This window comes from Lynx canadensis, chromosome X (assembly GCF_007474595.2).
Source record: "Lynx canadensis isolate LIC74 chromosome X, mLynCan4.pri.v2, whole genome shotgun sequence".
NCBI classification, from domain to species: domain Eukaryota; kingdom Metazoa; phylum Chordata; class Mammalia; order Carnivora; family Felidae; genus Lynx; species Lynx canadensis.
Genome location: NC_044321.2, coordinates 32,528,851 through 32,542,287, shown reverse-complemented (window position 1 = coordinate 32,542,287; position 13,437 = coordinate 32,528,851). Strand labels below are relative to the sequence as shown.

At 45.0% G+C, this 13,437-nt stretch overlaps 1 protein-coding gene across 1 annotated transcript in view; it reads right to left on the bottom strand.

The window, feature by feature from the left end:
* The window catches only part of LANCL3 (LanC like 3), a 96,284-nt gene extending 87,636 nt beyond the window's left edge, over positions 1-8,648 (bottom strand). Inside the window, exon 1 of the mRNA XM_030306019.1 lies at positions 8,076-8,648. Coding sequence (XP_030161879.1) covers positions 8,076-8,648 — 573 coding nt within the window. The remainder of the gene's footprint in view (positions 1-8,075) is intronic.
* Between the last annotated feature and the right edge of the window lie 4,789 nt (positions 8,649-13,437).

The window sequence follows — 13,437 nt, the reverse complement described above, 5'->3', positions numbered from 1 at the left end:
CACAGATGCCCAGAGGACAGTAATAATTTTTAAGAAAAACCAGGGGGGAAAAGATCTCAAACAACCTAACCTCCAGGAATTAGAGAAAGAAGAAAAAAAACAAAGCCCAAAGTTAGCAGAGGGAAGGAAGTGATAGTTTAGAGCTGAAATAAAACTGACACTAGGAATACAACACAAAAGATCAATTAAGAATTTTTTTTTGAAAAGATAAACAAAACTGGCAAATCTTTAGCTAGACCAAGGAAAAAGAGAAGACTTCAATAAATAAAATCGGGAAGAGACATTATAAATGACACCACCCAAATACAAAGGATAAGAGACTACTGTGAACAATTATACACCAACAAAATGGACAATCTAGAAGAAATGGATGAAATCACAGAAACATACAATCTACCAAGACTGAATCATGAAAAAATAGAAAATCTGAACAAACCAATAAGGAGTAAAGAGATAGAATCAGTAATTGAAAACCTCCATCAAATAAAGGCCAGGACCAACTGGTTCTAAAGAATTCAACCAAGCCGATTAAAAAATAATTAACATCAGTCCTTCCTGAACACTTTCAAAAAACTGAAAAGAAGGAATATTACCCTGATATCAAAGCCAGATAAAGACACTACAGTCCAATATCCCTAATGAATAAAGATGCAAACATTCGCGACGGAATACTAGAAAACGAAATTCAACAACACATCAAAAGGATCATACAACATAACCAAAAGAGATTCATCCCTGGGATGCAAGGATGGTTCAACACATGCTAATCAATAAATGTGATAGAGCACATTAGTAGGACATAAAAATCATACAATTATCTCAACAGATGCAGAAAAAAAGCAGTTGACAAAATTCAACATCCAATTATGATAAAAACTCTCAACAAACTAGGTATAGAAGGAACATACCTCAACATAATAAAGGCCATATAAGAGAAGCCCACAGCTAACATCATACTCAATGATAAAAGGTTGAATGCTTTTCTTCTAAGATCAGGAACAAGACACAAGGGTGCTCATGCTCACCACTGCTAGTCAACACGGTACTAAAAAACAGAATCCTAAAATACATATGAAATCACAAAAGACCCTAAATAGCCAAAGCAATCTTGAGGAAGAACAACACTGCTGGAGGCATCACACTTCCTGATTATGAAGCTATGGTAATCAGAAGAGTCTGGTACTGGCATAAAAACAGACATATAGACCAACGAAACAGAATCAAAAGCCCAGAAAAAATTCACACATACATGGTCAACTAATATCGGACATGGGAACAAGACTATTCAATGGAGAAAGGATAGTTTCTTCAATACATGGTGCTAGGAAAACTGAATAACCACATGCAGAAGAATGAAACTGGACTTCTATCTTACACCACTCATAAAAACTAACTCAAAATGGATTAAAGACTTAAACATAAGACCTGAAGCTGTAAAACATGAAAGAAAGAAAAAGCTCCTTGACATTGGTGTTGGCAATGATTTTCTGGATACGACACCAAAAGCACTAGCAACAAAAGCGGAAATCAGTAAGTGGGACTCTATCAAACTGAAAAGCTTCTGCACAGCAAAGGAAATCATCAACAAAATGAAAAGGCAACCTATGGAATAGAAGAAAATATCTGCAAACCATATTTTGAAGAAGGAGTTAATATCCAAAATATATAAACAGCTCCTAGCAATTCAATAAACTTGATTTAAAAATGGGCAGAGGAATTGCATAGACATTTTTCCGAAGAAGACATACCAATAGCCAAAATGGGTACATGAAAACGTGCTCAACATCATTAATCATCAGGGAGATGCAAATCAAAACCACTATGGTATCTTACCTCACCCCTGTTAGAATGGCTATCATCAGAAAGACAAGAAACAACAAGTGTTGGCAAGGATGTGGAGAAAAGGAAACCCTTGTGCATTGTTGGTGAGAATGTGAATTGATACAGTCAGTATGGAAAACAGTATGGAAAACAGGTGCTTCAAAAAACTAAAAATAGAACTACCAGACGATCAAGCAATTCCACTTTTAGGTATTTATCCAAAGGAAATGAAAACAGGGTCTCAAAAAGATGTATGCATCCCCATGTTCACTACAACACTATTCACAATAGCCAAGGAAGCGGGAGGTGATAAGACAGACCTTGCGGAGGGGTGTCAAGAGGTAGACATTTTGGTAACCACTCAACAGCCATTTCCCTTGCCTTTCTTCTTTCTGGTCAGAACTTTCATCCAATGACAGAGGTTAGAAATGGAGGACACTAGTCTTCCCAGCCTCCCCTGAAACCAGAAGTGGCCAGTGCTGGACAATGAGACAGAAGGGAAATTCTTCAAGTATAAAACGTTTTATACAATTTTAAAAAAAAAGAAAAAAGAAAAAAGCCTCAGATCCTTCCTTTCTACTTCAGGTGTAAGGGAACATAATGTTTGGAATGATAGTAACTATCTTACAACCCTAGAGAGATAGCTCAGATGCTGAGAACTGCAGAGAAAAAGGTTGGAAAGGGCTGGAGTTCTGACGACTTTCTCGAGTTGCTGGACCAACCTGAAATGGCCTAGCTTGACACCCTTTAGAAAGTGAGGTAATAGGGGCGCCTGGGTGGCTCACTTGGTTAAGCATCTGACTTCGGCTTAGGTCATGATCTCTCAGTTCGTGAGTTTGAGCCCCACTTCGGGCTCTGTGCTGACAGCTCAGAGCCTGGAGCCTGCTTCGGATTTGTGTCTCCCTCTCTCTCTGCCCCTCCCTTGCTCATGCTCTGTCTCTCTCTCTCTCTCAAAAAAAAAAATAAATAAAATGTTAAAAAAAATTAAAAAACAAGAAAGTGAGGTAATAAATGTCTCCATTATTTAGATCACTTTTTACTGGACATTCTATTATCTGCAGCTAAAAGCATCCCCACTTACACAGCTGCCAACCACCTGCCTTAGGAGTGAGCCAAGGACCCAATTAACAATCCAGCAATATACATATATATTTTTTTTAATCATGGCAAGAAGATAGATTCCTTCAAATTACTGCGTGTAATTTTCTATGGGCTATTCAGAATCACTTTCAATTTTCTGTTAGTAGATACGAAAGGGAGTAACGTTGATTTCATTAAACAGCTACTATACACCCAGCACTACACTAGGCACTTTACCTAAAGTGAGTCACCACAGCAACTTCCTGAACAGTTCCCTTTGGTTGGGGAAATAAAATCACATCTGGGTTTTCTCAAATCTCATTTAAACAATTTAGCATTTTTTTTTCGTTGCAAATGAAGACCACAAACTACCAAAGTACTTGTGACTCTGCCACCTATAAAATCACAGATATATTCCTGTCACACCGCAGCTGTTGAATGCAGCTCGAAACATCGTTGACCCTCATCACTGTTTCAAAGGTACCACAATCCTTAGGCTTGCTGCAAAATATTGTTATTTAATGTGCTAATAAAGAAACACATATGCTACTGCATCACAATTTTAAAAATGTTTTGGTAACTGGATGTCAATGTAATTGGTTTCCTTTGTAGTCCTACGTGTTAATTTTATCCATCTAAAAATGCTAAGGCTTCACCAGATTTATAAAGGAGTCCTTGGCACAAAAGGGGTTTGGACCCCTGTAACCAATCCCCTTTATGACTGTTCTTAATACTGTTTAATCCACTATCCATACAGAAAACTAGGGTGATCTTTTTCAAAGGTAACGAGGATACAGACATTACCGTTTACACCTGAAGCATGTGCTAACTCCTGACTGACCTGGCCCTGCAGGATCTGATTTGACCGTGCTCCCCACCCCTACCTGGTCTGGAGCTCTCCCATCCCTTTAGTCCTTGTTCGCTCTGCTCCCACTATGCTGGCAGCCTTCCATTTCTGTGAAATCTCCAAGCGGATTCCCACCTTGGGGGCTTCGTCCTTGCTGTCTCCTCTGCGTGGAATGCCTGCTCTTAAAGCAGCCACTTCATTCTCATGCTTCAGTGATGAGCCAGGACATCACCTCCACAGAGAAATCTTCCTGGCTAATGTCTGCCAAGCAGCACCCCTCCCCTCTCCTGCCCCGCCCCCAGTTATTTTCTGTTAAGTTCTTTCAGAGCACTTGCGATAACATAATTATATTGATTTTTGTTCACTACTAACTCCTGGCATCCAGCAAGGTGCCTGGAACATGTAGAAACCTGACATTCACGGAATGAAGGAATAAACGACAGAATAAGTTAATGAGGAAGCTATCATTTATCCATTTTACAAGTAAGGAAATTGAGGCTCAGAGATGTCAAATTATTTGTCCAAGGTCTCCAGTGGCAAAATTATTTTAACTGTGGCCCCTAGGCCTTCCCTTTATCCCTCCACCGTTTTTTTCTAACTTCCCTTTCCCTGCTACATTTTCACCAATCTGGAAAGCATAATGGACCCAGTACAAATTTTTATGGTGTGATTTCACAGGACTTTAGTGTCCCATCGCTCAAGGATATCTGCCTAACAAACCATCAAAGCTACTTCCCTTGAGTATTTCCAGGAGAGCTAAATTGAACAAAAATATCTTACCTGGTAAGAGTGACACTTCCTTTTGCTGTCTTTCTCTACATGCATATACACACATTTTTTTCTTCTCTCTGAATCTTATAAAAGCCAACAATAAAATCAAATGTAAGAAAGAAAATTCAGAAAAGAGTAAACTAAGAAAGAAAAAAATTATAAACCCCCGGGTAAACACTAGCATACAAAAGTACATGTGATAAGGCACTTTACCCAAGCTTATTTGGACAATTCTTGCCATATGCCTCCCAGTAGCCACCATCAAGCGAGGAACATGTCAGTTATGTGACATATTCTGAAGATTAAAAAATTCAATCAATTTCCAGGAAGAGCACAACTATTCCTGTGTCTAAGTACTGAGAGAAATTCCCCTTGTGGATCCTTACAACAAGAGCATGATAGGAGACAGTAATCAGTATTCTCAACTACAACCTTAGAAAAAAATAGATCAAGCTTCAGAGAAAGGTATCTTATGCTATCTCTTAGCAGGCATGACTGGTATAACGCCAAAACCTATGCAGCACTGGACTGCCTTGCTATTCGAAGCATGGTCCCTGGACCAGCAGGAGCACCTGGGACCTGGTAGAAATGCAGAATCTCAGGTCCAACGCCAGGCCTGCTGAATCAGTCTGTATTTTATTGACAGGATCTGCAGGTGATTCCTCTGAACATTAAAGTTCAACAAACACTGGTCTAAAGGTTACGTCAAAAAAATTTCTAACAGACCAGTATTCACTTATTCAGTCAACACAGATTTGCTGAGACCTTGGTGGTAGGAAAGGATTCCTATCAATGGAACACCAAAAGCCACCACCATAAAGGAAAATATTGATAAATGGGTCACCATTAAAAATGAGTAGCAAAGCAAGCCACAGAGTAAACAATATTTGCAATAATACCAGAAGAAAGGTTGAGGTAACTAAATATGTACCAGGTGCCACCTTAATATGGGAATACAACAATAATATAAAAACTCTCCACACTTACGGAGCTTATATTCTAATTGGGAAAGAACATAAACAAAATGAAACAAGAAAAGGGCAGAAGTCAGGGGACAAGGTTGCAGTTTTAAGCAGGGTGAACAGGGAAAGCCTCACTGATGAGGGAATGACCTATACAAGGTCAGAGAGCTAGCTATAAAAATAGCTAGGGGAAGAGTATTCCACGCAAAGGGAACAGCGAGTACAAATATCACGAGACAATAAATGCCTGAAACAGCAAGAAGGCCAGTGTGGTCGAAGCAGAGTGAGCAAAAGTGGAAGAGGTATGCAGGGGGGCCAGATCATGTGGGACCCTGTCAGCCATTTTAAGTGTCTTAGCTCTAAAAAAGATGGGAAGCCACTGGAGAAAAGGTAATAGGGAGCCACCGCAGGATGTTGAATGGGGAAATAACATGATGAAGTACTTTTAAGATTGGTTTCTCAGAGGTACATGCAATTTCTTGAGAGAATCCAGCCCAGAGTACACTGCACTAATCCTAGTAAATGGGGATTCATTTGTTCAACTATTTATTAGGTGCCAGGGCTGTGCCAAGTAGTGTGGGGAGGATCTAGACTAGGGTGAGAACTGAGGGAACTGCCAGAGGAAAGTGCATATAAGTGACATTGAAAAGAAGGAAACCCAGGATAGAAGAACAGATTCTTTAGAGAGAAATGACAGAAGTCCACAACTCAATTTAATCAAGGTTTATGGATCATCTACTGAGGGCAAAGCCATATGCTGGCTAGGACGTGCAAATGGGGATGGGACAGAAGATTTCTATTTTCCCCTCATAAGGGCTTCAAGCCAGGCATGCTTAGCCCCTGCCCTGCACCTTTCAAGCCTGAATTTCTCAGATTACTGCAGCTGAGGCTGGCACGGAGACTGGCTTCCTTGCTCAGGTTAAGAGCGCGCGCGTGTGTGTGTGTGTGTGTGTGTGTGTGTGTGTGTGTATGTTAACCCTCAGAGCTTGTTCTATCTCCTGGGAGCAGGGGCCAAAGCACCTCAAATTGATTAGTATAAAAAGATACATCTGGCTTGGCAGGAAGGCAGAAGAGAGGTCTTAATAAATGTCTTTTTGGATCAGCGTTTCAGACTGGCCCTGGGTCACCAGTTTTGGGGCAAGGAGTCCTTGTTGGTCTGTTTCCACCTGTATGACCTGATGGGTCTCCCACTCTGTCACTCCATTCTGGAGAGAAGGCCCCAAGGCATGAAAAGGAAAGAAGCAAAAACCGAATTTGAAAATTGCCTACCACCAGACTGCAAGGTCTGAGGAGCAGATGCAAATGTAATGCAAATGATATGTAAATAGCCCCGTGGCCTTCCGAAAGGTTTCATACAATTGGAAGGGCCCTTAGGGAACTGCTAGCAGATACAGTGACTCAGAAGCAGAGTGAACTATTTCAAGACAACTTTGTCACACAGATCTTTGCTGCCCTGCTAGCACAGTGCACAGTCTTTAGTGATTTTTTTTCTCACTTGGATCAACCTCACCTGCTATAAATAAACAAAAAAATATCGTCTTCCTGTTATCTTGGAAGTTATCTAATTACACTTTTAAAACACTCTGTGCACCTTTAACTTTTCTTCAAACGCCTGTTTCACCCAAATAAAGTCAAGTTAAATGTGTCACTTCCTCCCTAAAACAATATTTGGCTCCAGTGGATTATGAATGAAATGCCTCTTTCCGTTCTAGTTACTATGATCCTTTGGAGGATTTTTTTTTCCCCTACACCACAGGAACTGGCACATTCTTTTCTAATAGTTACATGCTGTATTCAAAGTGGATCCAGAAAAAAAAAAAAAAAAACAACCCATATGTAGTTGTGAGATCCAATTCACTTCAAGGAGCCACTGGAAAGCTATTCATTAAGAAAACCTGCCCTGTCAAGTATGCTGTTGTCTTGACAATCCTAACTACGCGTTTTAAAATGAAAAAATGCACATTCTATTACAATGGGGTAGAATTCTGTTTGCATTTATGTATTTAAAAGAGGACAGCCCCATCAGATATACATTTTCAAAGAGCCCTGAGATGAACTGAATAGTAAGCAAACAGTAAGCACGGGAGACCCTCAGCTGGGCAGGAATTCTGAATTACAGACCCGGGGGGCAGGGAATGGGGGAGGTCGGTCGCCAAAGCAATTTACCTCCACGTTAGCGATAGAAACAATGATAGCATATCCAGCCCCCAACACTTCCAGTACTTTGCTAGCCCTCTTAAGGCTCGAGGGTGCTTCAGCTTTTTTGGCAGGAGGGTCAAAGAAAGGGAAATCCCTTTCATTTTCGAGTTTTTCTTCTCTCACTTCAAAGGGCCTCCCTGAAGCTGTTGCGCAAAGAGGCACCTGGGGAGGCCACCACATTCGGCGCAAAACACGAACAAAGCGCAGAGGCGCGGAATCCCAACAAATGAGAGAGTAGGGAAGACAAACACCGGAGATGAACCTCTGTAGACTAAGGAAATGACAGAGCCAAACAGAGTGACCAAGAGCCAGGGAGCGCTGCTCCCGCCGCCAGGAGTCCCGGGAAGGGCCGGGCAGGCGGCGAGCGCCCCCCCGCGGCCGGGGCTGCCTCTTACCTCCTGGGCGAGTTTCTGCTTGAGCACCAGCGCGGCGCACAGGTAGCCCGCCCGGCCCACGAACAGCTCGTCGGAGCCGCACTCCAGGAAGGAGACCGGCGCGCAGACGGCGCACAGAGCCCGGAACTTGCCCAACGGCTGCACGTAGTCGGACCGTCCCAGGGCGTGGTACACGAGCGTGGCCACGGCGTACACGCCCGCTCCCCCGAGCAGGAAGGCGGCACGGGTGTCGGCGTCCGGCTCGCCCCACTCCTCCGCGCGGGCGCACGCGTCTATGAGGCGCTTGGCCGAGCGCAGGTAGCGCTCCCGGGCCCCGGCAAAGAGCGGGCTCTGCGAGACGTGGTAGAGCATGTAGGCCACCCCGGCCACGCCGCCGTACAGCCCTCCCTGGCAGCTGCTGGCCGCGGCCGCCGCCCCCCGGGCCTCAGCGCCGCCCCCGAGCGGGGGCAGCTCCTGAAGGATGCGCTCGATGGTGGCGGTGACCAAGGGCGCCACCGCCTCCTCGCACTGGCCCGCCAGCAGACTGCCCTGGTAGTCATCGAAGCGGTTGGCGAAGCAGCGCTTGGTGTCCATGCTGCCGCCCGTGCCCCCCAATGCCGGGCCGGGGTCCGCCTGAGGGCGCGCCCTGCAGCCCCGCGCACCACCTCTGGCTCTCGGAGGCGCTCGGCCGGCGGTTGATGCGGCGGGGATGGAGCAAGGAGGCTGAGACGGGAGGTGACAAGAGGAGGCGGGCGCGAGGAAGAAGCACGGAGCGGGTTGCCAAGTGGGGCACCCGGCTGCCGCGAAGCTCCCGAGTGGCCCAGGCGGCCGCGGGGGATGCGCGTCGTACGCCCCCCTCCGAGAGGCCGCGCCCTCGCCGAACCCGCCCCCTCCTGCGCCGCCGCAGCTCGGCCGCCTCTCCAAGGGGCCGAGGTGATCTCCGGCAGGACCCACGCGGGGCCCGCGCCACTCCTCCCGCTCCGCCCCCGGCTCCTCCCTTCCCGGCGGAAGGCCAGGGACGCGCGGGACACGGATCCGGAACGCTGAGGCTGGGCGTACACACGCACCTGGCGGTGGAGGTGAAAGACCTCGAGTCCCCAGTATACTCAAAGCGTGGTCCTCGAGTCAGCAGATCGGCACCACCTGGGAGCGTGTTAAAAATGCTCAGACTTCGTCCCAAACCTATTGAATCAAAATCAGCATATTTAGCAGGAGCCCAGGTGATTCACACGCACAGTAAAGGTTGAGAAGCCACTGAGCTGGGGGAGGGGGGGAACTAGGAAAAAACGGAGCGCCCTCCTGAAACTTGTTTTTTCATCTTGGTCACTTTGGAGTTCTCATTCTGAATGTTTCAATCCCAAAGGCTGGGGCCATCACGTTTCAAGCATGGAATCGGTGGAAGGCCCCCATAGGAAAACCCCTTTGGCCTTGGTTGTCGCGTGGCCTTTCTCGGAGCGTACAGGAGTAAAAATGCAAAGACCCACACCAGGCTAAGGTAAGAGAGAGGGGGTTCTGTCTTTCTCCTACTCTAGAGACCCCTCCTTCCCATGCATGCATAGTAAGCGTCAGTAACTAGGTAATATAAAGGCAAATGCTGCGGGAGAATTTGAATTAGGCCTTTTCACCCTTTTCTGCGTGTTCTTAGGTACCTCTTTCCTCCTTTCCTCCCTGTGTTTCTTCCCTCCTGCTCTCCTTCCACCAGGCGTCATTGAGGGTCTCCTATGTGTCCTGGACTGTGGAAATAGATGGATAAACAAAGTAGAGATGGTCCTAGGCCTCTTGGAGCTTGTGGTCCGCTGAGAAAGAAGATGAGCACTTACACAAACAAGTTGCCTTTCTTTTGCTCAGCTGTTTTAAAATCTTCCTTTCCCAAAGTGTTGACAAGTGAAGGCCAAAGGTTTCCTCTCCCAGGGGTATTTGCATTTGGATAGGGACTGTGCAGGACACAAAAGAATAAGTGTCTCCTGGTACTGGTAGAAACGTTCCCGACACTTTGTGGGGAGAGCAACTTACTTGAAAGGCCAGTTTTTGTTTGGAGGCAATTTTTTCCTCAAAAGTGCTAATTGTCACAATGATCTGGAAGCAGAGATTAAATGGCCTGCCCCTCTGTCCGTGCTTGATGCATTCTGGAAAAGGAGCTACTGTGTGCCAGGATTACTGCCAGGACTGACGCGTCCACACAGTGGATGGTATGGCCTCCATCCATCCTATAAAACGCTGCCAAAACAGGTTTATTTTTATTTATTTAAAAAAATTTTTTTACCGTGTATTCATTTTTGAGAGACAGAGCATGAGCAGGGGAGGGGCAGCGAGAGAGGGAGACACAGAATCGGAAGCAGGCTCCAGGCTCTGAGCTGTCAGCACAGAGCCCGACTCAAGGCTTGAACTCCCGAACCGAAAGATCATGACCTAAGCCAAAGTGGGCTACTTAACCCACTGAGCCACCCAGGCGCCCCAACAGGTTTTATTTTTAATTATAACAATAAAAAAGCTAAGTCCACTTTTAGGCAGGGAGCTTGCTGAGTTAAAGGTATCAAAGAAGCAACTGGAATGTTCAGTTTCTCCGTGGGGCTTCTTCCTCATCCCTCAGGCGTAGGAAGCATTTAGGAGTGACTTTCGTTCCTTCAGACAAGGAGACATAAAATGAAAACCTTCACAGGCAGAAATGAAGCCTTATTCCACTTCATTTCTCCACGCTTCCCCCTTGTCATGAATCTAGAGGCAACTCTGTTAACTTTGACTTTGATTATCCTTTTATACATCCCGGCAGCAATGGCAGGGATTCGTGCCGCCTGACTTCAAAATAAAACTGTAAGCAGGCCTCCACGAGAGGGAGCTCTGCCTTTTCCCAGTTGCATCACCTCCTCTGTTGCCCCAAAATGCTGCATGGCAAGCAACCACAAGCTCTTACAGCCTGTAACAATAAGTTCATTGCTCATGCATCTGGGATTTTGGCTGGGCTCGTTCATGTGTCTGGGGGCGGGCTGGCTGTTGCCTGGGGTGATTGGTGTAACTGGGCTCTGTCTAGTTCACATGTCTCTCATCCTCCAGCCAACCCCAGCATGCCTACATGGCAGTGGCACCGGGGCAAGAGCACAAGTGAAAACATGCAAGACTTCTTTAGGTCTGGTCTTAGGACTGGCACATTCTTACCTGCCTTAATTTATTAGCAAATCACATGAAAAATACAGGGTGTCTGTATGGAACTCCAAAGTACATGACAACGGGTGTGTTTACAGGGTGGGGTGAAGTGTTGGGGTTCCTAGGTGTTTGGACAGTGATGCCAACAAGTAGAACAAAGGTCACAAGATGGATGTGAAACAGCATGATTTGGGAGAAGCAGGAAGCTAGTGGCATCCGGAAGTCCTCTTAAACTCACAGGACACATTAACCCTTTTACCTACAAATGTCTTTCCCAAAGACCTCACCACTTGGTCTGTTGTACCTGGCAAAACTTCAGTCCAGGGCATCCTTCAGGGTAGAGCTATCTCTTTAGGCCACACGAGGCCTTGCCTCCAATTGCCACTTACTTAATTTGTAAGCAGTAGTTTTTATTTTCATATCATGACTCCACTAGAAAACACTCTCCATGAGCATACAGCTTTTTGTTACATTGATTTACTCATATGCACCAAGAGTCTACAGTAGTCCTTGGCACATGTAGTGGGCACCCAATAATAGTTTGTGAAATGGTAAACGAATTACTATGAGAGCATCATAGCAAAGTAACCTGGAGTGTAGAATGCAGAATGAAGCCTTTATTGAAAGTTTACCCATTGTTTTCTTGGCTCCTTTTTGCTGTTATGAATGTAAGAATGTAAACATTCTGCAGTTTCTACCTCCTTTCTTTGTCTCTCCACAGTCTGGTGGCCAGTACACTTTTCAGTGACTTCACACAATCTGGTTTTACTAACTCTGTGTGGGAGATTACATCTTCCAGATATGGCCCTTAGCAACATCTCCTCTGCCATGTGCTCCTCCGCAATGTGACCCTGCCATTCCTTTCATTAGGAGGTAGGGTATGTGCCCCCTCTTCTTGAATCTGAGTGGGCTTATAACCCACAGAATGTGATGGAAACTATACTACATGACATCCAAAGCTGAAAAAAAAAAAAAAAGATGCAGCTTCCATCTTCTATGTTGGAGCACTCATATTTGGAGCCTTGAACTGCCTTGTAAGAATCTGACTATTCTGAGGCTGCCATGTTGTGAGGAAGCGCAGATAACATGAAGAGGCCACTTACAGGTTCTTGGGTTGCCAGCCACCCAAGGTGAGTGAGCTACCTTGGATGTGCAGTCTAGTTGAACCTTCAGATGACAGAAGCTCCATGAGAACCACCATCCCAAGCCCTTCCAGAATTCCTGGCCCACAATAGTAGGAGCAAAATAAAATAGTTGTTTTAAGCTGCCAAGTTTTAGGGTAATTTGTTATGCGGCAATGGTAACCAGAGTATCTTGCTAGCTTCCCATTGTCTAATACCATAAAGTCCCCTGTAATCAATAGTGCTCATGCAACAGGGTAGCAGATAGTTGGGGAGAGGAATATTTGGGGGAACTCTGGACAGGGAGACAGGAAATATTCAGGCACACAGAAAATTGTGTCCCAAAATAATAATTTGAGTTGGGTTCTTTAGAAGTAGCGGTGACCCCACAAAGAAATATGCAGCCTATACAAAATCTTGCCAAAGACAATTATTTTGCCCTTATCTGCGAGATTTGTCCTGATCTTTACAGAATCTCTGGCAGCATTTGCTGACGAGCAGCTCCCAACACATGGTTTCTGTGATCTTGCTGAATTGCCCAGTTCCTAGTGCTTCCTCAGGGTTTCCTTATTCAGATTATGCAAAACTCTGGATGGAAAATTAGTTTTTGTGGGTTTGTCAAGGAAATCACATAAAAATGATGCAGAACTATCCAGAAATAAAATATTAAAATCAAAGGGTTTATCTTATGCAAATCATTGTCATCTAAGGGTGAATATGAAAAAACATCAGTAATTTTATAACTGTCAGATCTCAACACTTAAGGTTTAGTACATCTTAGGGTATAAACCACCTTAAAAACACTTTCAGATGGGGTGCTTAGGTGGCTCAGTTGGTTGAGCAGCCAACTTTGGCTCAGGTCATGATCTCGGGGTTCGTGGGCTCGAGCCCTGTCAGCTGTGCTGACGGCTCGGAGCCTGCAGCCTGCTTCAGATTCTGTGTCTCCTTTCTGCCCCTCCCCTGCTCGCTCTCTGTCTCTCTCTGTCTGTCCCAAAAATAAATTAACATTAAAAAAAATTTCAGAAAGTTTTCCAAACTTTTGCTCAAAGGGTGCATCATGGAAATGGTTTAGATAGCTGAGTCAGTGCTATGTCTAGTCATTATACTACTTTCTCTTTGGA